General features: G+C 37.5%; 1 protein-coding gene across 1 annotated transcript in view; it reads left to right on the top strand.

Moving 5' to 3' along the window:
* The first annotated feature begins 375 nt into the window (after positions 1-375).
* Positions 376-26,977, top strand: part of LOC110258795 (olfactory receptor 1571-like) — a 30,982-nt gene continuing 4,380 nt past the window's right edge. The window contains exons 1-4 of the mRNA XM_021082066.1: positions 376-568; positions 19,933-20,054; positions 20,136-20,777; positions 24,670-24,679. Coding sequence (XP_020937725.1) covers positions 376-568; positions 19,933-20,054; positions 20,136-20,777; positions 24,670-24,679 — 967 coding nt within the window. The remainder of the gene's footprint in view (positions 569-19,932; positions 20,055-20,135; positions 20,778-24,669; positions 24,680-26,977) is intronic.

Genomic DNA, 26,977 nt, shown 5'->3' on the forward strand with positions numbered 1-26,977 from the left:
CACAAGTGGAATGATTGACACAGAACACCTCCTGAATGCTGGCAGAATACATCAGACTTCCAAAAATGCAATAAAACCCCCAAATAGGCAAGGTAGGATAATGGGGAAAAAAAGGAAAAAATAAAAGAAAAAAGAGAAAGAAAGAGAGAAAGGAATTGGGGTGGGACCTAGGAAGAAAGAGCAGCAACCAGTTTGGAGAAGGCAAAATGGAAGAGTAACCTGCACAGAGGGTCAACAGCACTGCCCTACACTCCCGAGCCTTGTCCCCCAGTGTGGGTGGGGGCTGGGAACTTAAGTTCAGACTTCAGAAGTCAGGCCTGGGAGAGGACCAGTGTTGGCTATGCAGAGACAGCCTGAAGAGGCTAGACTGTGACCATGGAGGGGGTACTTGGAAAAAACCTAGTCCTGCCAGAGAGGCAAGGCACCATCATTGTTGGGGATATGCAAGGAGAGGGGAAGTATTGCCATAAGAGCCTCTGCCCCTGTGAGTGCTCTCAGGCAACAGGACACAGATTACAAGAGGTCTGGGGACAGGTGCAAGCGCCTGCCTCCATTGTGAGCTCCAGAGGTATGTGGCTACTAGGAGACCTGAGAGCAGGCACTGAGCTCTGTATCTGTGGTCCTGAAAGTGCCTGAGCTCCAGATTACCCCATGAAACCTGTGAATGAGTACCAGATCCTACTTCTGTTGTCCTGGGAGTACAGCAAATGCTGGGCCATACCCCACTCTCCTGGGAATTCTCTAGCCACTGTCACCCCAGTGAAACCTGCAAGTGGGTGCCAGCCCTGACTGCACTGTTCTGGGAATGCAGTAAGCCCAGGTACACCTACAAAACCTGAAAGTAAGAGTAGGCCCTGCACTCACTGTCCTGGGATGTAGTGAGTCCCAGATGTCCCTGAGAAACCTGCAAAAAGGCACCAAGTCTTAATCCTACTGTCAAGGGCACACACTAACTACAGTTACCCTTGTGAAAGCTGCTAGCAGATGCTCAGCCCTGCCCCTGCTATCCAAGGAATGCATTGAGCCTCAGATACCCCCATGAAACGGTGCCCACTGTCACTGAAATGCAGCCAGCCCTAGGTACTCCTGCAAAACCCATGAATAGATGCTGAACCTGTCAAGGGGGGATGCAAGGAATGCCGACATGCACACCACCTTTCAAAGAGGTAACAAACAAAGCACAGTGAGGAGAGAGAAAGAGCAAGCATCCAAACTAAAAGCAACCCCATGATTCAGGAAAAGATGATGGAATAGAAAGACTTAGGTTCACTTGATCTCACAAAAACACCAAAAACACAACTAACTGTTGAATAATCATCAACAAAAAAACACTAGAACCAACCAAAAAAGACATTTTTAATTCAAGGACAAAGAAGAGGCCACAACAAGGTGGTAATAGGGGCATTTTTGCAACATAACCAAATCCTATGCCCATCTGATGGGGGGCTGACAAACGGAACACTAATTATATCACAGAGGTTCTCCCACAGGAGTGAGAATTCTGAGCCCCACACCAGGCTCCCTGGCTGAGGGGCTGGCATAGGGAAGAGAATCCCCCAGAGCATTTGGCTTTAAAGACCAGTGAGGCTTGAGTGCAGAAGCTCCACAGAATGGGGGGAAACAGAGACTTCCCTCTTGGAGGCCATACCCAGGGTTTCACATGCACTGGGATAACATGAATGGACCTAGAAATTATCATACTAAGTAAAGCAAGTCAGACAGAGAATGACAAATATCATATGAGATTGCTAATTAGTGGAATCTAACACAAATGATACAAAAGGGCTTACAAGGCAGAAGCAGACTCAAAGATTTTGAAAGAAGTTTAAGTTTACCTAAGGGGAAATATGGGATGGGAGGGATGAATTGGGTGTTGGGATTGATGTATAAAAACTACTATATATAAAATGGATAGGTAACAGAGATCTACTGTATAGCACAGGGTGATCTACTCAATACTGTGTAATAACCTATATGGGGAAAGAATCTATAAAGGAATGAATATACATATATGTATAATTGATTTGCTTTACTATACACCTGAATTAGCACAACATACTAAATCAACTATATTACAATAAAATGTATTTTAAAAAAGAAAGGTGGTAACCAAAAAAAAAGAAGAAGAAGAAGAAGAAGATATGGTACATATATAGAATGGAATATTACTAGGCCATTAAAAAGAATGAAATAATTTCTTTTGCAGCAAGATAGACGGACCAAGAGTTTATCATATTAAGTGAAGTATGTCAAGACAAGAGAAAGGCAAATACCATATGATGTCACTTACATGTAGAATCTAAAATATATATATGTATAAATTAACTATTTCTAAAATAGAAATGGACTCACAAACTTCAAAAACAAACTTTCGGTTTGCTGAAACGAAAAAGACTACAGAATGGGAGAAAATATTTCCAAATGATATGACCAACAAGCAGTTAATATCCAAAATATATAAACAATACATATAACTCAATATTAAAAAAAAAAACAGGAGTTCCCAATGTGGCTCAGAGGTTAATGAACCCAACTGGGATCCATGAGGATGTGGGTTCAATCCCTGGCCTTGCTCAGTGTGTTAAGGATCCAGCATTGCCATGAGCTGTGGTTTGGTCACAGACATGGCTCAGATCCCATTTGCTGTGTCTGTGGCATAGGCCAGCAGCTGTAGCTCTGATTTGACCCTTATCCTAGGAACCTCCATATGCCACGGGTGCAGCCCTAAAAAGACAAAAGACAAAAAAAATAAAATAAAATAACAACAACCCAATCAAAAAATGGGTAGTGGAGCTGAATGGATATTTTTCCAAATAAAACATACAGACGGCTAACAGGCACAGAAAAAGATGCTCAACATCACTAATACAGAAATATAAATCAAAACCACAACAAGATACCATCTCACACCTGTCAGAATGTCTATCATCAAAAAGTTTACGAATAACAAGTGTTGGTGAGGATGTGGAGCAAAGGGAACCCTGATATTCAGTGGGAATGTGATTTGGTACAGCCTTTATTGAAAAACAGAACAGAGGCTCCTCAAAAAACTAGAAGTAGAACTACCATATGATCCATCAATCCCATTCTTGTGTATACATCTGGAACAAACCAGTCTATGCCCATACCACCCTGAATGTGCCCAATTTCGTCTGGAACAAACAAAAATTCCTAATTTGAAATGATACACATACCCCAATGTTAATAGCAGGACCATTTTACAGTAGCCCAGATATGGAAGCAACACAAATGCCTGATTAATCAGCAAGCGAATGGACAAAGAAGTCAGGATATATTAGCCATGAAAAAGAGTGATATTCTGCCATTTGCAGCAACATGGATGAACCTATATTATGTTAGCAAAATAAGTGAGACAGAGAAAGACAAATACCATATGATATCATTTTTATGTAGAATCTAAAAATAATAAAAACAAATGTACCTGCAAAACAGAAAGAGGCTCACAGATATAGAGAACAGATGAGTATTTACCAAAAAGGAGAGGAAAAGGGGAGGAGCAAATTCAGGGTATGGGATTAAGAGGTAAAAACTTCTATGTATAAAATAGATAATCAACCAGGATATATGCATAGCACAGAGCATTAAAGCCATTATCTTGTAAAAATTTTAAATGGAGTATGAGCTATAAAAATACTGAATCACTACATTGTACACCTGAAACTAACATAATTTTGTAAATTAAATATATTCCAATAATTTTTAAAAATTGAGTAGAAGTTCCTGAATAGACATTTTTCCAAGAAGATGCACAGATAGCCAACAGGCACAGAAAAGGTGTTCAGTACACACAGGGACACACACACACAAAAAACGCAATGAGACTAGTGATTATCTAAAAAATAAGACAGAAGTGAAGATGAGAATGTGAAGAAATAGTAACCTGAAGCTCTGTTGGTGGCTATTTGTTGGCCCAGCCACTACAAAAAATCAGTGTGGAAGTTCTTCAAAAAGCTAAAAATGGGACTAACAAATGATCTAGCAAATCCATTTCTGAATATTTATCAAAAAATGAAAGCACTAATTCAAAACATATGTATGCACTTGTATGTTCACTGCAGCAGTATTTCCATGGCCAAGATATGAAAGTAACCCAAGTGCTAGATAGATAATAATAAAGAAAATGTAGTATACACATATATACAATGGGATCCTACTTCTCCACAAAAAGAATGAACCTACCTAAAGAGACAAAAGACCTGTACTCTGAAAGCTATCAGACACTGATGAAAGAAATCAAAGACACAAATAGAAAAATATACCACAGTCTTGGATTGGAAGATTCAACATAGGCAAAATGACAATACTGCCCAAGGCAATCTTCAGATTCAGTGCAATTCCTACCAAATTACCAACGACTTTCTTTACAGAGCTAGAACAAAATATTTTAAAATTTGTATGAAAACACAAAAGACCTTGAATAGCCAAAGTAATATTGAAAAGAAAAAAACGAAAATGGAGGAATCAGTCTTCCTGAATTGATACTCTGCTACAAAGCTGCAGTCATCAAAACGGAATGGTATTGGCACAAAAACAGAAATATATAGATCAGTGGAACAAGATAGACAGTCCAGAAATAAACCCAAACACATATGGTCAATTAGTCTATGACAAAGGAGGCAAGAACATACAGTGGAGGAAAGACAGTCCCTTCAATAAATGGTGCAGAGAAAACTGGACAACTGCATGTGAGAGAATGAAATGATAACATAGTCTAACACCACACGCAAAAATAAACTCAAAATGGATTAAAGGCCTAAATGTAAGGCCAGACACTATAAAACTTCTAGAGGAAAACATAGGCAGAACACTCTTTGACAAATATTATAGCAATATCTTACTTGATCCACCTCCTAAAATAAAAACAATAAAGACACAAACAAATCAACAGAAACTAATTAAACTCAAACGCTTCTGCACAGCAAATGAAACCATTAAAAAATGAAAAGACAACTTACAGATGGGAGGAAAATTTTTGCAAATGACTCAACCAACAAAGGTTTAATCTCCAATATATACAAACAACACATACAACTCAACCCCAAAAAAGCAAACAACTCAATCGAAAAATTGGCAGAAGACTTAAATAGACATTTCACCAAAGAAGACAAACAGATGGCCAGCAGGCACATGAAAAAATGCTCAACATCACTAATTACTAGAAAAATGATAACAAATCAAAGCAAAAATGAGGTACCACCTCACACCAGTTAGAGCGGCCACCATTAACAAATCCACAAATAACAAATCCTGGAGAGGGTGTAGAGGAAAGGGAATGTACACTGTTGGTGGGAATGTAAATTGGTACAACCACTAGGTAAAACTGTTGGTGGGAATGTAAATTTGTACAACCACTAGGGAATACAACATGGAAATACATTAGAAAATTAAATATAGAACTACCACATGACCCAGAAATCCCTCTCCTGGGCATATATCGGACAAAAAAAATTCATTAAAAAGTTACATGCACCTGTATGTTCATCACAGCACTATTCACAATAGCCAAGACATGGAAACAACCTAAATACCCATCAGTGGATGAATGGATTAGGACAAAGTGGTACTTATATACAATGGAATACTATTCAGCCATAAAAAAGAACAAAATAATGCCATTTGCAGCAACATGGTTGGAAATAGAGACTCTCATACTCTTGTTTCTGAGTGAAATAAGTCAGAAAGAGAAAGACAGACACCATATGATATCACTTATAAGTGGAGTCTAAATTATGGCACAAATGATCTACCAACAAAACAGAAAAGATCATGGACATGTAGGATAGACTTATTTTTTGCCAGGGAGGAAAGAGAGGGAGTGGGATGGATTGGGAATCTGGGGTTAGTAGATGAAAACTCTTGCATTTGGAGTGGACAGGCAATGAGATCCTACTGTATAGCACAGGGAATTATATATCTAATCACCTGTAATGGAACATGATGGAGGATAATGTGAGGAAAAGAATATATATATATATATGTATATATACTTTGCTGTACAACAGAAATTGACAGAACATTTTAAATCAATCATAATTAAATTTTTTAAAAAGAATGAACTATTGCCACTTGCTACAACATGGATGGACCTAGAGGTTATAACACTAAGTAAAAAAATTAGTCAGTAACAGAAGCAATACTGTATTATCACACATATATGAGAAATCCAAAAAAAATGCCAAAATTTTAGTAATAAGAGTGAAATGATGGTTACTAGAAGTCAGGGGTGGGGTTTTTCAGGAGATATTGGTCAAAGGTTCTAAATGTCCAATCATAAGATCCATAAATTTGGAGGATCTAAGAGACATTTTTAGTGATGTCTGCGATGACAATAGTTAATAATGCTGTATTCTATCCTGAAAGTAGGAAAGAATGAAAATTACATGTTTTCACCACAAGAAAAAAAATTAATTTTCTGAGGTGAAAGTGTTAACTAATTTAGGGATAATCATCTTATAATATATAAATATATCAGATAATTATGCTGTAAGCAAACTTATGCAATGTTGTAGGTCAATTACATTTCATTAGGGCTGGAAAAATGAAATAAAATGTACAACTTGTAGAAACAAAGGAGCCATATAAAAATTGAGTATACACTGTCTGATTCTATTTGTATATATCAAGTAAATTCAAAATAATTTTTCTTTGTTTTGTGCACAATTGTGAGCAATCTTAACTCACTAAGGTTGTTTTATTAGTTCTGAATGTAATGCAGGATACTGAACAGAATTCAGATGGATGTTTGAAGGAATCAAAGATACATGTGGCAACTTCATAGATAGCTGTTTAAGGAAAGCTGCCTGCCATACTTTGAGACCCCGTGTTTTTTCAGTGGGTATTTCTTTTTGTTGGAGTTGATTTATGGTGATGTGTGCATTTCTGCTATACAGCATAATGACCCAGACACACACACACACACACACACACACACACGCACACACACACACACACATATGCTTTCCTTTTCTTATACCATCTTACATCAAGCTCTACCCACGCAGAGACTGGACATAATTCTGTACAGTTGGACCCCATTGTTTATCCATTCTAAATGTAATAGTTTATATCTACCAATCCCAAATTCCCTTTCCTCAATGTGGATTTTTACTGTATGAGTCATACCTTCAGAGACTGGCTGATCTCAACACCAGTGTTACTGAAACAGCCTTGACAGTGGGAAAACTTTGGCTTTCCCAGGAGCGAAGTATATATTTTTTGAAATTTCTACATTAAAGATTTGATCCCAAAACAAAAAAAATGTGGCAGCATTTTGTTGAGTCCTAACAAAATGTTCAAAACTTCTGTGTGTGTACACATGGGTATGAGTTTGCATACATTCTCTTTCACATAGCCACATTGACACACTGATGCATTTGCTACCCCATTCTCTTTTTTTACTTTTTTATTTAATTTATTTTTTATTATTATTTCCCCCAACACACTTTTTTATCCACTGTACAGCATGGGGACCAAGTTATACATACACGTATACATAATTTTTCCTCCCATTGTCATGCTACATTGTAACTATCTAGACATAGTTCTCAGTGCTACATAGCAGGATCTCATTGTTAATCCATTCCAAGAGCAATAGTTTGCATCCATTAACCCCAAGCTTCAAATCCCTCCCACTCCCTCCCCCTCCCCCCGAGCAACCACAAGTCTATTCTCAAGTCCATGGTTTTCTGTTCTGTGGAAAAGTTCATTTGTGCTGTATATTAGATACCAGATATGAGTGATAGCATATGGTATTTGTCTTTCTCTTTCTGGCTTATTTCACTCAGGGTGAGAGTCTCTAGTTCCATCCATGTTGCTGCAAGTGGCATTATGTCATTCTTTTTTATGGCTGAGTAGTATTCCATTGAGTATATGTACCACCTCTTCCTGATCCAATCATCTGTCGATGGACATTTGGGTTGTTTCCATATCCTGGCTATTGTGAATAGTTCTGCAATGAACATGCGGGTGCAGGTGTTTTTTAAGGAACGTTTTGTCTGGATATGTGCCCAAGGGTGGGATTGCTGGGTCATATGGTAGTTCTGTGTATAGATTTCTAAGGTACCTCCATACTGTTCTCCATAGTGGCTGTACCACCTTACATTCCCACCAACAGTGCAAGAGAGTTCTGTTTTCTCCACAGCCCCTCCAGCACTTGTTATTTGTGCATTTATTAATGATGGCCATTCTGACTGGTGTGAGGTGGTATCTCATGGTAGATTTGATTTGCATTTCTCTAATCATTAGGGATGTTGAGCATTGTTTCAAGTGCTTGTTGGCCATCTGTATATCTTCCTTGGAGAAATGTCTATTCAGGTCTTTTGCCCATTTTTCCATTGATTGATTGGTTTTTTTGTTGTTGAGCTGTATAAGTTGCTTGTATATTCTAGAGATTAAGCCCTTGTCCTTTGCATCATTTGAAACTATTTTCTCCCATTCTGTAAGTTGTCTTTTTGTTTTCTTTACTGTGCAAAAGCTTTTCAGTTTGATGAGGTCCCATTGGTTTATTTTTGCTCTTATTTCTGTTGCCTTGGGAGACTGACCTGAGAAAATATTCATAAGGTTGATGTCAGAGAGTGTTTTGCCTATGTTCTCTTCCAGGAGTTTGATTCTGTCTTGTCTTATATTTAAGGCTTTCAGCCATTTTGAGTTTATTTTCATGCATGGTGTGAGGGTGTGTTCTAGTTTCATTGCTTTGCATGCAGCTGTCCAGGTTTCCCAGCAATACTTGCTGAATAGACTTTCTTTTTCCCATTTTATGTTCTTGCCTCCCTTGTCAAAGATGAATTGACCATAGGCGTCAGGGTTTATTTCTGCATTCTCTGTTCTGTTCCATTGGTATGTATGTCTGTTTTGGTACCAGTACCACACCGTCTTGACTGTGGCCTTGTAATATTGCTTGAGGTCTGGAAGAGTTATGCCTCCACTTGGTTTTTGTTTCTCAGGATTGCTTTGGCAATTCTGGGTTTTTTGTGGTTCCATATGAATTTTTGGACTGTTTGTGGTAGTTCTGTGAAAAATGTCATGGGTAATTTGACAGGGATTGCATTGAATCTGTAGATTGCTTTGGGTAGTATGGCCATTTTTACAATATTAATTTTTCCAATCCAGGAACATGGAAGATCTTTCCATTTCTTTCCATCTTCTTTAATTTCCTTGATGAATGTTTTATAGTCCTCAGCATATAAGTCCTTTACCTCCTTGGTCAGGTGTATTCCCAGGTGTGTGATTTTGGGGGTGCAATTTTAAAGGGTATTACATTTCTGTATTCCTTTTCTAATATTTCATTGTTCGTATACAGAAATGTGACTGATTTCTGAATGTCAATCTTATATCCTGCTACTTTGCTGAATTTGTTGGTCAGTTCAAGTAGTTTTGGGGTTGAGTCCTTAGGGTTTTCTGTGTATAGTATCATGTCGTCTGCATACAGTGACAGTTTTATCTCTTCTCTTCCTACTTGGATGCCTCTTGTTTCTTTTGTTTGTCTGATTGCTGTGGCTAGGGCTTCCAGACCTATGTGGAATAGCAGTGGTGAGAGTGGGCATCCCTGTCTTGTTCCCAGATTTTAGTGGGAAGGCTTTCAGCTTTTCTCCATTGAGTATTATATTTGCTGTGGGTTTGTCACAAATGGCTTTGATTATGTTCAGGAGTGTTCCCTCTATACCCACTTTGGTAGGAGTTTTGATCATGAATGGATGTTGGACTTTGTCAAATGCTTTTTCTGCATCTATTGAGATGATCATATGATTTTTGACTTTTCTTTTGTTAATGTGGTGTATGACATTGATTGATTTGCCTATGTTGAACCATCCCTGTGAACCTGGTTTTGGTGTACTATCTTTTCAATATGTTGTAGGAACACCCTCACACCATGCACAAAAATAAACTCAAAATGGCTGAAAGACTTAAATATAAGACAAGACACCATCAAACTCCTGGAAGAGAACATAGGCAAAACATCCTCTGACATCAGTCTTACAAATGTTGTCTCAGGTCAGTCTCCCTAAGCAACAGAAATAAGAGCAATAATAAACCAATGGGACCTAATCAAACTGACAAGATTTTGCACAGCAAAGGAAACCAAAAAGAAAACAAAAGGATAATTTACAGAATGGGAGAACATAGTTTCAAAGGATGCAACTGACAAGGCTTTAATCTCTAAAATATGCAAGTACCTTATACAGCTCAACAGCCAAAAAGCCAACAACCCAGTGGAAAGATGGGCAAAGAACCTGAATAGACGTTTCTCCAAGGAAGATATACAGATGGCCAACAAGCACAAGAAAAAATGCTCAACATCCCTAATGATTAGAGAAATGCAAATCAAATCTACCATGAGATACCACCTCACACCAGTCAGAATGGCCATCATTAATAAGTCCACAAATAACAAGTGCCAGAGGGGGTGTAGAGAAAACGGAACCCTCTTGCACTGTTGGTGGGAATGTAAGGTGGTACAGCCACTATGGAGAACAGTATAGAGGTACCTTAGAAATCTATACATAGAGCTACCATATGACCTGGCAATCCCACTCTTGGGTACACATCCAGACAAAACTTTCCTTAAAAAACACACCTGCACCTGCATGTTCACTGCAGCCCTATTCACAATAGCCAAGACATGGAATCAACCCAACTGTCCATTGACAGATGATTGGATCAGGAAGAGGTGGTACATATACTCAATGGAATACTACTCAGTCATAAAAAAGGACAAAACAATGCCATTTGCAGCAACATGAATGGAACTAGAGAAACTCATCCTGAGTCAAGTAAGTCAAAAAGACAAAGACAAATACTATATGGTATCACTTATATATGGAACCTAATATACGGCACAAAGGAAACTTTCCATAGACAAGAAAAGCATGGACTTGGAGAATAGACCTGTGGTTGCCAAGGGAGAAGGGGAGGGAGTGGGAGAGACTGGAAGCATGGGGTAAATAGATGCAGAATGTTGCCTTTGGGATGGATTAGCAATGGGATCCTGCTGTGTAGCATTGGGAACTCTGTCTAGTCAATTATGATGGAACAAGTAGTGTGAGATAAAAGAATGTATACATGTATGTGTATCTGTGTCACCATGCTCTACAGTAGAAAAAAAATATATATAAAGAGATTAAAAAAAAGACCTCACAAAAATAAATAAATAAAAATAAATAAAGTCAGGGATTTTTAGTTCTTCCTCAAGGGCTCTGGATAGTATTCTAAACCATAACATTGTATTGTTTTACAGAGGCTAAGTCCCCCAAAATATGAATTATATTCTGACCACAAGCACATAGAACCCAACTGGTTGGAACCAGAAGGTTGTTAAATTACCAAAACATCACCATGTTACCCCACCATTAATTAATCAGAAGAACTGTGTACAAGCTGATTATGTGCCCTGTGACGCTCTCCTTCATGCTGTCTTTGTTTTCTTTTTTAAAGTTTTTTCTTAAAGTACAGTTAATTTACAATGTTGTACCAATTTCTGCTGTACGGCAAAGTTACCCAGTCATACACACATACACACATATATATATATACATTCTTTTTTCTCACATTATTTCCATCATGTTCCACTGCAAGTGACTAGATAGACTTCCCTGTGCTGTACAGCAGGATCTCATTGCTTATCCACTCCAAATGTAATAGTTTGCATCTATTAACCCCAGACTCCCAGTCCATCCCACTCCCCTTCTGCCTTGGCAACCACAAGTCTGTTCTCCATGTCCATGAGTTTGTTTTTTTTTCTGTATATAGCTTCATTTATGCCATATATCAGATTCCACATGTAAATGATATCATTATGGTATTTGTCTTTCTCTTTCTGACTTCACTTATATGAGAATCTCTGGTTGCATCCATATTGATGCAAATGGCATTATTTTGTTGTTTTGTGGCTGAATAGTATTCCATTGTCTATACATATCATGTCTTTTAAAAATTTAATTTCATTGGAATATTGTTGGTCCACAATGTTGCATTAATTTCAGTTGTACAGCAAAGTGAATCAGTCATACATATGAATATATCAATTCTTTTTTTTCCATGTAGGTTATTACAAATTTTTGAGTAGACCTTCCTGTGCTATACAGTAGGTTCTTGTCAATCATCTATTTTATACAGTAGTGTGTATACGCTATTCCCACCCTCCCAATTCTTTCCTCACCCCAGTGGTTTCACCTATGGTAACATAAGATCCATTTTGAAAACTGCGAGTTTTTTTCTGTTTTTGAAATAAGTCCTTTTGTATCATTTTTACTAGATTTCACATATAAGTGATGATATCCCTTACACTGTCTTTAAAAACTCTTCCCTGAAAGCCTTTAGGGAGTTCAGCTCTTTTGAGCATAAACTGCCAATTCTCCTTGCTTGGACGCATTTGCTCATCTTACAATAAATGCTGTGCTTTCCTTTATCACAACCCAGTCTTTGTGCTTTACTGCACGTGGGGGAGCAAGACTCAAGTTTAGTTCAGTATCAATAGCTGCATACCAACTTTCCTAGAATAAAATGTTTCAATATAACATCTTTATTATCAAATGTGATTGGAATGGTGGGGACCTGCTCTGTTCTCTGCAGGGCTTATCATGAGTCTGTAGTCAGGCAAGAATCTGTACCTTGTGATTCTAAAGCTCATCCATGATGTCATGTGAGGCCATACTGCACTTCTATCTTGAATTAATTTGTCATTTTACTCCTTTGATATATGTAGGCTAATCATCTAGTTTGCAGAGGGAAATGAATGTTTTATATGTGAATTTCCTTCATTTAATTCCACTACTGTAATACATGAATATGAAACTTTGTTTTTTCCCAGTTAGGAGAGGTATAGTAATAGGGAAGAAACTCTGTGCTCTATTGCAAGTTAATCGCTAAAGGGATGTTGCCCATAAGCTTAAATACATAATGGCCCACTTCTGGAAATCCTGCCTCTCAGGTAATGACCTTTAAGACAAAATACCTTTGTTTAGCTCACAAGAAACATTCTGACAAGTCCTACCTGTGAATGGCTGCAGGAAGGAAGAAATTGATACATCCACTCCAGAATCTGGCTGGAACCCAGAATTTATACCCTCCTCTTTTAATATAAAAGAAGCTTGAATTCTAATTTGGGGATGATGGTACTTGGGACACTAGTCCATCATCTTCTCATCAGCTTCTGGCTTTCCAAATAAAGTGATCTTCCTTGCCACAACACCTCATCTCTCAATTTATTGGTGTGTACTATGGTAACCAGTATGAGTTTGGACTCTGCAACAATATCTTACACCCCTGTTAGTTGTGTATTGATTCAGCTACCTGTGCCAAGATCGTACCCTGGCATAAACATTAGAATTTTTAATACTAATAAACTTACTAAAGCACAATTATACATGATATACTATATCCATTTAGTGTTTAAAAATTAAAGAAATTTAAAAGGCATTTAACTATTAAGACTATATTCTACCTGGTTCCATTTGTAGACAACTTGAAAAGGTATACAGTAAGATTGACTTCTTTGTTAAGTATTTGTTTTAAAGTTAATGCCCCAGTCCCTCTTTCCTTACTTCAGAAGGAAAAATGGAATAATAAACATAATTTCTGAGGGATGCAGTAAGAAAAAACATAATCTATAAAAACTCTTGTGTAGTCCAAAGAACATATTCAAGCATATGGAGTGTATATGGTTATGCAATGTTTGTATGTTTTTTCTCTCAAATAAACAAACTCACACACATATGCAAATGCACAAAGATGTTTAAAATTTCATGTATTATGTTGAAGGAAACTTTTTTTTTTGTCTTTTTGCCATTTCTTGGGCCACTCCTGTGGCATATGGAGGTTCCCGGGCTAGGGGTCGAATCAGAGCTGTAGCTTCCAGCCTACACCAGAGCCACAGCAATGCAGGATCCGAGCCGCATCTGTGACCTACACCACAGCTCATGGCAATGCCGGAACCTTGACCCACTGAGCAAGGGCAGGGATCAGACCCGCAACCTCATGGTTCCTAGTCAGTTTCATTAACCACTGCGCCACGACGGGAACTCCTGAAGGAAACTTCTACAGAAAGTTGAAAGGTAAAGAAATGAAAGTAATGAACATTTGAAATAAGGCAAAATGATGGATTACAGAAATGTAGACAAAATGACATTAAGTACAATGTGTGACCTTACCTGTGATATGAATTAATTTTTCTATATTAAGCCTCAAAGTCAGTTTCACTTTTATATTTATGGAATGGGGAATTCAGTTCACCAGAAAATGAGGCAAATATCTCCAAACTGACTGATGCTAATTTTTTTCTATTAATGTGAGATTTCAAAACAAAATACCTTTATCCAGGGGAAACTAGATGACTAGACTGAAAAACTTATAATCAGTTCCCATGAACCACTTATTATTGGAGAAATGTGGGTATTCCTATTGCTGCCTTAACAAATTACTACGGTAATGGATGAAAAATTAACGTTCTAGAGGTCAGAAGTTTCTGTTCCTCTCACTGGACCGAACACAAGATGTCTGTGAAAGCTGGGATCCACCTGGATGTTCCAGGGAAGAATGCATGGCCTTCCTAGATCACTTTCTAAGGTCCACCTGAATTCTGTGTCTCATGGTGCTTCCACCATCTTCAAAGCTAGAAGCGTAGCATCTTCAAATCTCTCTCTGACCAATTTTTCTTCCTCTCTCCTACACTTTTAAAAGATCATTGCCATTATTTTACACCAACCTGGATAGTCCAAACTAATCTCATTGTAGAATCAATGATTAGAAAATTTATTTTACCTGTTGGCTTTACTCCCCTTTATTATAAGCTTATATATTCAAAAATTCTTGGGATTAGGATGTGAAAATCTTTTTGAAGCCCTTATTCTGCCTACTACAAAGTTGTTTTCTGATGCATATTATGTGATGTCATTCAAGAGTCCTTAGAGGAAGAATCAAACACAGAATGCATTACAGCCTCTGCAGTGAATAAAATTTTTCTTGCAAAATTATATACAAAAATTATTGGGGGCACAGAAGATTTAAATTTACCCACATCTTACTCTAACCTAAAATCGCAGCCTTGTTAAAGTGTGACAACAGGCCAGGACCTGCAGCATCAAACCTCTGAGAGTTGTTAGAAATGTAGAGTCCTTGGCCCAATTGAAGACCTATTCAATCAGAATTTGCACTTGGATTAGAATCCCTGGTGACTTGTGCACAGAGTAATGTGAGAGAATGCTGGTGTAAAATGGGCTTTCTCACTTTCTTAGTGTTCAAATTTGGGGTAGCACGATTATTTGTTTTGAGTGCTCTCTTATGTATTGTGGGAATTTAACAGCATCCTTCCTGACATTGTCAAAACTCCAGAAGCAAAACCATCTCTAGTTGAGAACCATGACCCAGAGTTTAATAACTGGAAGCATCCTGGTAGAATTCCATTCAAAACTCCTTCCCAAAATCAGATTGCAATTTTCAGCAGGATAGAGGATGGAGTTAAAATTGTATGACCTCACAGAAGGAACATCTCTAAAAATTAAATCATTTAATCTCTATAATGTGCTAAGGTAGGTTATGGTGCTTAAAAATATCTAAATATATCTCAGAACTTACAAACATTTTTAATTAGGGACTAATTGCACTTTAGCTTCAGACAGAAGTATGAAACTCCTCATAGCACTAGTAAAAGTGTCAGGAAGCCAAGATAAGTATCTCCCAAAGTTTTATCTTAAAGAAAACAGAGTTGTCCCTCTTGTATAGAGGGAAATCATAATTTTCTAAGGGTATTGTAGGGTATGTCCCCACCACAAGTCAATACTTTGAAGACTCAAAGAACCTATTCAAGACAGTTGCCTCAGTCTCACAGGGCTTATAACCTATCTCCTGAGAAACAGAGAATCAACAGGTAGACCAAGCCCCACAGGGAAATCATGTGCACATAGGTCACTATAAATGAGGGAAATGTACCTGATGAGCAGACATAGAGAGCTGTAAATATCTCTTCTACTCAGTCCTTCAGCCTGTGCAGTTTGGGTGGGTTAGATTTGGTTGCTGCTAAGTCTGGTGTGCATACTGATGCTTGACCTCTTCCTGATGTCTTGTCTGGGGACATAGCTTCAGTCTCCATCATTAACCAGGCATGGAAGAGATTCTGACTTCCACACAGAGACCTTCTTCTCAGAGTTCCCATGCAGGTGAGTCCAAGAGACCCAAGGTCACTGCAGGAAAAGTTTATAGGGAATGAACTCCAAGAATATTTACCTAAGGTCACCTGAACACTAACTCAGCCTAGCCTAGAATCCATAGACCACTGTGGTTGTTTGCCTGCTTGATTAAATATCAATGTATTTTTATGAAGCTAAAAAGAGAAACAAACATTAAACTCAGTAAGACAATGTTTAGTGATGCCAATAAATGACAGGAATGGAGGCCTGATTAGAAGGGGGATGAGAGCACAAAGTGCTTCCAGAAAATATCCAAGTATCTTATTAATTAACTGGAGCAGAGAATGGAGTATTATATATGGAAGAATGTAAAATGAAGTGAAGGCATTTCTAACTTTTAAGATAAGGCATATTTGACTACATTTCTTCCTTGATGAGAAAAACACCACCAAGGCATGCTTGCAAATATATCCTTCCACCAATAGTACACATATTTCACAGTATATGAGACATATATTACACAGTGTCTTCTACAAACAAATGAAAAAATTGAGGTGCAAAGAGGGGAATGTTAGTGAGCTTACTATGCAATCATTTCATTTCCCATGAGGCTGAATATGTATGTAGATTTGTTAACCATTTACTTTATCTAATATTATCTGTGTGAGTCCTTTGTTGTTGTATACTACGATCAGAGACATTTTATTCTTGCTGTTGATTGCAATCTTTCAAGAAAATAATTGAAGTTTTACTCACAAGCTAGTCGTTTGACTTTTTGTTATTTTATGTAGGTATAGATGTATTTGAGGAAAATATGAGTGTATATAAATTCTGTGTGGTCAAATCTATCAACCACTCATATTGTGCTCTCTCCATTGTTTTTTTCTGAAAGAAATGATCTGTCTTTTTAATATTCTTTCTTGAAAATTTTCATTCTAAGCAAAAATGATAGTGAAAGGTCTGCATCCTTAGTGCTAATAAATCACCCATTATATTTTTACCCAGAAATTTCACATCTCTGTTACTCTTTATTGTTATTTTTGACCCTGTACAATTAGATCTATTCCTAAATGTTTCATCAACCATCATTTGAAAAGCATTCTTCTTTATCGTTTGACTGAGAAAACACACATCTTCCTGAGCACATTGAAATTAACAAATCTTCGTGTAAGATGAAATTATCACTTATATCCTACTTTCTCCCTATATCTAAAATGCACTTTGGTTATGTTTATATTTCCAAGTCATATAGTGACCCATGTTAATATTGCTACATTATCTACTCTTTCATATTTTTACATAACTTTCTCATAGATTTTCATTCCATTTTACTACATACAGTTGTTTTGAAACCTCCCTACTTAATGTATCATTTTCACTGACATTTTTCCCATAAGATCTTATGTTCTTTTAAAACTCCTTTTCTGTATGAGGTACACATACATACTCATTTCTTTTACACTATGAATGAATAGAATCCTATATACATTCTAAATGCTCTTTATGTTTTAGTAAAGTAATTTTTCCTATCTTTTGTTCTGTTTTCCTTCTTACTCAAAAGTTCTTCACAGACCTGCTTCCAAACAACAGCATAATGAAGACATTTTTTTTATGGCTATAAAACTTTTCATGGTGTTCCTGTGCTCCTCTCTCTTTGGTGGTCTTTCATATTCATCATTAGATTGATATTATGTCAGTGCTACAAAAGTATGTTGACATGGCGAAGATCCAACTGTGCATGATTTTGTCCCCAGGGTTCACCAAGACGTGTCCAGATATTTTTATGACGGTCACACACAATAGGGCTCCATAGAGGTCAAGGATGCTCTAAACATCCTACAGTGCACAGGACAGACCTACACATACACAAACAATAACCTGGCCTAGAATGTCAGTGTGTCAATACTGGAGAATCCTGAGTCAAAGAATAACTGTATTTTGAATATTTATAGCTGTCCTCAGATTTTTCCCTTAAATGTTGTAACACTTCACTTCTCTGACAGAAAAATCAGAGAGTACACCCTGGCTGATAGTTCAGAAGTTCTCACCCCAAAATAGGGCGACAAATGTGACAGATCTTTACATTTTCACATCTTTTACATTTTTTCCCAGGACTACGGTATGAAATATTTCATGCTGGTTTCTTAAACTATATCCCGAGTTAGATGTATATGTATACATAGATACAGATATCTTAAAATCCAGGTTTTTGAGAAAGAATATATATATATATATATATATTCTTATGTATATATTCTTTACATATGTATAGATAGATAGATAGATAGATAGATAGATAGATAGATAGATAGATGATAGATAGAAAGTTTTGTGTTTTTATATACATACAGACTTATGTTAACAGATTCTCATGTGTCTTTAGTACAAGGCATAAAAAAGGCAATGCCAAAATCAAGGCACAAATTTACTTGTACCTGGGAAAATTGAAGCCAGAATTTTCAGATACCATGTGTGCATAATCTGAGCTGATCAACTGGAGCCATAACAGCCTCTGACTTTGAATCAGAGGAGTTAGTGGTGAAAAAGACATGGAAATAATATAGCCTAGGAAGACTAGGATTTTATGTGTTTGTCTATGTGTTGTGTGTTTCTGTTCATGCCTTGTGGAATGTGAGAAGCCCTCAGAGTTGGGGTGCTGAGCTCATGTATTCCAAGGTGACTCACATATACAGAAGCCAGAGCCAAATCAATGCAAAGGATTCATTTAAACATACAAGCTACCTTTGCAACAATTTCATAGAGTGCAAGAGTTACATACTGTAGATAAGGGATTCCTGATGTCTTGAAGATTTAGCAGCAGTAGGGAGACCACTTTGTTCCTCAACAGTTTCTGACACCCTGTCCCCTCACTCTCCCGCCTGACCATTACCCTCCCCATGGCAGCATCATTTTTTTAAACTTGACCATCTTAAACAAACACCTCTCTGGGAGATTCGCACTAGCTGATTTTTCATGCCTGGCATACACCTCTCCTAATGGTCACGGCTCTTGCTCTTTTATCCTTGAGGTCTCTGATCAAATGTCACCTTATTTTCAAGTCTTGCCCAAATCCATTAAAAAATAATAATAATAACAGCCTTCTGGGAGTTCCCATTGTAGCTCAGCAGGTTTCAAACCTGACTAGTATTCATGAGGATGCAGCTTCAATCCCTGGCCTCACCCAGTGGGTTAAGGATCTGCCATTGCCGTGAGCTGTAGTGTAGGTTACAGTTGTGGTTAGGATCCTACATTGTTGTAGCTGTGGTGTAGGCTGGCAGCTGCAGCTCAAATTCAACCCCTAGCCTGGAAACTACCATATATTGCAGGCATGGACTTAAAAAGCAAAAAAAAAAAAAAAAAAAAAAAATAGCAGCCCTCTTTACATTTACTCTCATACTTGTTTTCATTTTCTTCATAGCACATGTCATCATTGGACATGCTATATATATGTTTTATTTGTTTATGTTATTTCTCTGTCACTGGATTTTTGCAGCTTTTGTTTTCATCACTCAATACTCATCACTTGAAATATTGCCAACTCAATTTATATTCCTCAAATGAATGAATACTGTCTCATTGAAACTGGAATACATGACATCTTGATGGGGGGGAGCTGAGAATTGGAGAAATTTGTTAATTAGAGATGACACAGGCAATTCCAAGAGGACCAACACTAAAAACAAAATATTGATATTAATTTTTGACAGCAAAACATAAATGGTGGCATTTTAACAATGTGACTATTGCCCATGAGTATAAAAATAAAGATGTTATTTTTCCCCTTTCCCTGTAGTCACCTACAAGACACCAAAAAATATAACAGGAGATTCAGAAATTCTTCTTTTGAGATTTTCAGAGAAACCAGAACTGCAGCCCCTCATATTTGGGGTTTTCTTCTCCATGTACCTGATCACTGTTTTTGGAAACCTGCTCATCATCCTGGCTATCAGCTCAGACTCCCACCTCCACACACCTATGTACTTCTTCCTCTCCAACCTGTCCTGTGTAGACATCTGTTTCACTTCCACCACCATCCCAAAGATGCTGCAGAACATCTGGACACTGAGCAAGGTAATAACCTATGAAGGCTGCATCATCCAGGTGCATTTTTTCATGCTGTTTGCAGGGTTGGACAACTTCCTCCTGACTGTGATGGCCTATGACCGCTTTGTGGCCATTTGCCACCCCCTCCACTACACGGTCATCATGAACCCCCAATTCTGTGCAATTCTGGTTCTGGTTAGCTGGATCATCAGTGTCCTGCATTCCTCGTTACAAACCTTAATGACCTTAAGGCTATCCTTGTGTAGAGAGGTGGAAATCCCTCACTATTACTGTGAACTCAAGTTGTTGATCCAACTTGCCTGTTCTGACAACTTTCTTAATGACATGGTGATGTTTTTTGCAGCTGCTCTGCTAGGTGCTGGTCCCTTTGTTGGTATCTTTTATTCATACTCTAAGATAGTTTCTGCAATACATAGAATTTCATCAGCTCAGGGGAAGTATAAAGCATTTTCCACCTGTGCATCATGCCTCTCAGTTGTCTCCTTATTTTATTTTACAGGCTTAGGTGTATACCTTAGCTCTGCAGCTACTCATAGTGCACACTCAAGTGCAATTACCTCAGTGATGTACACTGTGATGTGGAACCCCTTCATCTACAGCCTGAGATATAAAGACATAAAGAGGGCTCTGAAGGTATTTTTTAGAATGGCATCTAGAAAAGGTCATTTGTTTTCAGCTGAGAAGGTCACATGATTGAAAGTTTCAAAGGCTCAGAGCCATAAATTTCAGCTCTTTGATCATATTCTTGATCAGATTATGGGAATCAAACTTCCTTCTTTTTATTTTTTGAAATTTCATTTATTTGACTTCAACTCTTCCTTACAATTTGTGGAAATCACTTGATTAAGCTTTTTGAACTCCATCATATCTAAAAATTTTTCCCTTTTATGCTTTTTCTGACTCTCTCAAATTTATTCTCAACCTTGGATCTGAAAAACAAGGGAAGTCCCATTTTTCATATGACTATAAAGATTTATCTTTTTTATTGAAGTACAGTTGATTTACAATGTTGTAAATACTTTTTCAGATTATTTTCCCTATGTGTTATTAATTTTATTTGTCTTTTTATGGCCACACCCACAGCATATGGAAATTCCCATACTGGGGTCGAATCAGAGCTACAGCTGCCAGCCTACACCACAGCCAAAACAACATGGGATCTGAGCCACATCTGCAACCTACACCACAGCTCACAGCAATGCTGGCTCTTTAATCCACTGAGCAAGCCCAGGGATGGAACTCACATCCTCATGGATACTAGTCAGGTTCACTACCACCGAGCCATGATGAGAACTCCCAGTTATTAATTTTTCTTCCATTTAAGTTTATTTTTATTGAAGTATAGTTGATTTATAGTAGTATATGAGTTTCAGTGTACAACATAGTGATTCAACATTTTACAGGTTATGATTCATTTAAAATTATTGAAAAATATGTCTGTGCTCTATAATATGTGCTTGTTGCTTATTTATTTTTTCTATTTAAAAATAATTTATCTTGCCCCTTCCACCTTCTTTTTCCCAACTGGTAACTGCTAGTTTGTTCTCTATATCTGTAAATTTGTTTATGTGTTTATATATACATTTGCTTGTTTCCTTTTTGTAGATTCCTCATATAAATTTTTTTTTCTCTTTTTTTAGGGCCACATCCACAGCATATGGAGGTTCCCAGGCTAGAGGTCTAATCAGATCTATAGCTGCCAGCTTACACCAGAGCCACAGCAACACCAGATCCAAGCCCCTTCGGTGACCTACACCACAGCTCACAGCAACACCAGATCCTTAACCCACTGAGCAAGGCCAGGGATCAAACCTGCAACCTCATGGATCCTAGTCGGGTTCATCAACCACTGAGACATGATGGGAACTCCCATTTGTTGAAAGTTTGAAGATCTCATTGATCTCTACTGTTTTCTTTGTCTCTATTTCATTTATTGCTGCTGATATTTATTCCTGTCCTTCTACTAACTTGGGGTTTGGTTTGTTCTTCTTTCTCTAGTTACTTTAGTTGTAAGTTTAGGTTGTTTACATGAGATTTTTCTTCTTTTCTGAGATAAGATTTTGTTGCTATAAACTTTTCTCTTAGAACTTCCTTTGCTGTGTCCCATACATTTTGGATTGTCTTGGACTTTGGGGGGGGGGTTGTTTTGTTTCTTTTCATGTGTTTTTCTTTTTTGGGCACACCCATGGCATATGGAAGTTCCAGGACCAGGGATAAAATCTGAGCCACAGATGCAAACTACACCACAACTGCAGCAAGCTGGATCATTAACCCATGTCTCAGCATGACCAGAGCCACTGCAGAGATAATACAGGGTCCTTATCCTACTGCACCACATCAGGAACTCCTGCATTGTCGTGTTTTCATTGTCACTTGTCTCTGGGTATTTTTTTAATTTCCCCTTTAATTTCTTCAGGTATCCATTTGTTGTTTAGTAGCATATTGTTTAGCATTCACATATTTTTGGGGGGTTTTTCAGTGTTTATCTTGTGGTCAATTTCTAGTCTCATAGCACTCTGGTCAGAAAAGATGATAGATATAATTTCAACTTTCTTAAATTTACTGAGGCTTGATTTGTGACCCAAGAAGTAATCTATCCTGGAGAATGTTCCATGTATATATGAGAAGCTTTCACTATTACTGGTACAACCACTGTGGAAAACAATATGTAGGTTCCTCAGAAAACTAAACATAGAACTTTCATATGATCCAACAATCCCATTCCTGGGCATATATCCCAATAAAACTTGTACTCAAAAAGATTCTTGCACCCCTGTGTTCACTGCAGCACTATTCACAATGGTCCAGACATGGAAACAACCTAAATATCCATCGAATCTACACCATCCATGCCACCCTGAATGTCCATCAATAGATTAATGGATTAAGAAGATATGGTACATATATACAATGGAATACTACTCAGCCATTAAAAAGATCTAATAATGGCATTTGCAGCAATATGGATGCAAATAGGGATTCTTATACTAAGTGAAGCAAGCCAGAAAGAGAAAGACAAATACCATATAAGATATCATTTATATGTGGAATATAAAATAAGGCACAAATGAACCTATCTACAAAAAGAGAAACAGACTTACAGACATAAAGAATAGACTTGTGATTGCCAAGGGAGAGAGGGGAGAGAGTGGGATGGATGGGGAGTTTGGGATTGGCAGATGCAAATTTTTACATTTAAAATGGTTAAGCAATAAGGTACAGCACAGAGTACTAGACAAAATCCCTTTGTATAGAATATGATGGAATATAGTACGAGAACAAGAACGTGTATGTGTGTGTGTGCACGCATATACCCGCATCTAGAGAAAGAGAGAGAGAGACTGGGTCACTATGCAGTACAGTAGATATTGACATAATACCATAAATCAAGTATACTCTAATTAAAATAAAATAAAAAATAAAAATGACCCATCCACAAATCAGTTTTGTAATATTCAGCATAACATTCATTTCCCCTGAACACCATTCCTGGAACAGAAGATGGAGATATAATGATATCGTCTTACAGAATGAACTTCTCTAAAAATTAAATCAGTTAATACCTATCATGTTCTAAGCCAGGTTTTGGCACCTAAAAATATCTAAGTCTGTCTCATAACTTAAAAATATTTTATTATGAGGGCAAAATGATAGCTCTCAACTTCAGACATAAGTATAAAATTCCTAATGGCTTTAGCAAAAATGTAGGAAGCCAAAGAGTATACTGCCCAATGTTTTACATTAAAAGAACAAAGTTGTCCCTCTTACAAGAGGAGAATGATAATTTTCTAAGGGTGTCATGGGCTGTGTACCAGCACAAGACAATACTTTAATGATCTAGGGGACCTGTCAATACAGTTGCCTCATATATGTTGGCAAAAACTTAAATTCAGAGTTAGGATAAGGTACTGGGAGTTGAGCCCTCTGGAAGGCAAGAGAGTTAATGGAGAAGGATTAATAGACACAAAAATCTCCTGACTTATAACTGGTATCCTGGGAACAGAGAATCAGAAGAAAAATATCTTTTCTGTCCAGATCAGTGTCCACAGGGAAATAATGTACTTATAGGTCTTTGTAACCTGAGGGAAATACACTTAATGAGCAGACATAGAGAGCTGTAATCTCTCCTCTGCTGCAGCCCTCCCTGGGCATGGGAGAAACAGGTTCTTGCTTTGGGAGTCCTTAATCATACTAAAAGACTGGTGCTTGACTCCTTACTGCTGTCTCATCTGGAGACAGAGCTCTACTCTCCATCATCAACCATCCAGGAGGGGATTCAGAATTTCAAACAGATACCTTTCTCTCACAGTTCCCATGCAAGATTCCAAGAACCCAAAAGACCCTGCAAGAAAAGGTCAGAAAGGATGTTTACCAGAGGTAACGTGAGAAACATTTCAGCCTAACCCGGAGCCCAGAGACTACTATGGGTGTTTGCTTGCTTGATTAAATATCAATATATTTTTAGATATTAAAGGGTACGTGAACATTAATCTTAGTAAGGTGATGCCAATAAATGATAGGAATGGAAGCCCAATAAGAAGAGTGATAAGAGACATAAAGTATTTCCAGTAAAAGTATAGTATTTGTCCAATATCATATTAATTAACTGGAATAGAGAAATAGGGTATTAGCAATGGAGGGATCTAAAACACAGTGAAGGCATTTCTTTCTTTCTATTTTTTATTTTTTTGCTTTTTAGGGCCGCACACGCGGCATATGGAGGATCCTAGGCTAGGGTCTGAATTGGATCTACAGCTGCCAGCCTACACCACAATCACAGCAACACAGGATCAGAGCCACATCTGCAACCTACTCTACAGCTCATGGCAACACTGGATCCCCGACCCACTGAGTGAGGCCAGGAATCCAACCCACATCCTCATGGATACTACTTGGAATTGTTTTTGCTCTGCCACGACAGGAACTCCCAATTCCTTTCTAATATTTGATGGGGCATATTTGACCATGTTTTAGTAATATTGATCAGAAAAATTCACACTAAAGAATGCTTGCAATGCCTTCTTGAAACACCAGTTGCCAAAGACATACACTTCATAGTATCTTCTGTTAAAAAAAAAAAAAAACAAAAAAACAAAGAAAAACAATTTGTATGTAAAGATGGGTTGCTAATGATCTTACTTTGAAATTATTTCATTGTCTCTAAGGCTGAATATGTATGTGGATTTTTTTAGTCACTTAAATTTCTCTGTACCTCATTATCTGCATGAGTTCTCTGCTTTTGGATAATAGGATCAGAGAACTTTGATTCCTGTTTTTGAGTGCAAGCTCTCAAAAAGAGAATTGGAGATTTTTTCACAAATTGGTTGTTTGATTTTAAGTTTTCTTATGTAAATATAGATGTATTTGAAAGGAATTTTGAGTGTACATAAATTTTCTGTAATGTAGTCACATCTACCAGTAAGTCATATTTGTTCTCTCCATTGCTTTTTAATTTCAACTTTTCCAAAGAATTGGGCTTATGCATTAAGCAAATCATTGTTTTAAACAAAAAAATGATAGTGAAAATTATGCATCCTTAGTGCTGATAAATCATCCTTTATAAGTTTCCAAGATTTTAAGTCTCGATTATTCCTCAACATTTCTTTATCCAAGTATAGTTGATTTACAATATTGTGCCAATTTTCATTGTACAGCAAAGTGACTCAAGATATACATATATACATTATTTTCCTTATATTATATCCCATCATATTCTAACCCAAGAGATTGGATAGAGTTCCCTGTGCTGTACAGTAGGACTGCATTGCTTATTCATTCTAAATGTAACAGTTTGCATCTACTAACCCCAAACTCCCTATTCATCCCACTCCTTCCTCCTCCCCCTCCCCCTTGGCAACCACAGGTCTATTCTCTATGCCTATGAGTCTGTTTCTGTTTTGTAGATAGGTTCATTTTTTTATCTTTTGTGATCAGATCTGTATTTAAATGTTGCATCACATTCAGCCATCATTAGTAAGGTATCCTTCTATACCAGTTGACACAAGATCACCTGTATCTCTCTTAAGGATACTGAAATCCACAAATCTTCAAATAAGATGAAGTTATAACTTAGATCCTCTTTTCTCCGTACATTTTAAAGCCCTTCCATTATAGTCTCTTATGTCCAAGTCATTGGCAATTTAATTTTATTTTATGACCCATGTTGATGTGTTAGATTATTACCATTATCTTTTTTAATTTTACCATTTTTATTTTTTAAAGTATAGTTGATTTACAATGTCGTGCCAATTTCTGCTGTACAGCAAAGTGACCCAGTCACACATATATACACATTCTTCTTCTCATATTTTCTATCCCAAGAGATTGGATATATTTCCCTGTGCTATACAGGAGGATATCATTGCTTATCCATTCTAAATGTAAAATAGTTTGCATCCTCTTTATAGAACATACTTGAAGGTTTGCCTTTTATTGTGTTACACGCAGTTGTTTTGAAACAACTCCACTTAATCTAATTTCATTCTCATTGATATTTCCCCCAAGTTCTGAGTTTATTTTAAAACTTTTCTTTCGGGAGTTCCCGTCGTGGCGCAGTGGTTAACGAATCCGACTAGGAACCATGAGGTTGCGGGTTCGGTCCCTGCCCTTGCTCAGTGGGTTAACGATCCGGCGTTGCCGTGAGCTGTGGTGTAGGTTGCAGACGCGGCTCGGATCCCACGTTGCTGTGGCTCTGGCGTAGGGCAGTGGCTACAGCTCCGATTCAACCCCTAGCCTGGGAACCTCCATATGCCGCAGGAGCGGCCCAAGAAATA

The sequence above is a fragment of the Sus scrofa genome, unplaced genomic scaffold, assembly GCF_000003025.6.
Source record: "Sus scrofa isolate TJ Tabasco breed Duroc unplaced genomic scaffold, Sscrofa11.1 Contig44, whole genome shotgun sequence".
In the NCBI taxonomy this organism is placed as follows: Eukaryota; Metazoa; Chordata; class Mammalia; order Artiodactyla; family Suidae; genus Sus; species Sus scrofa.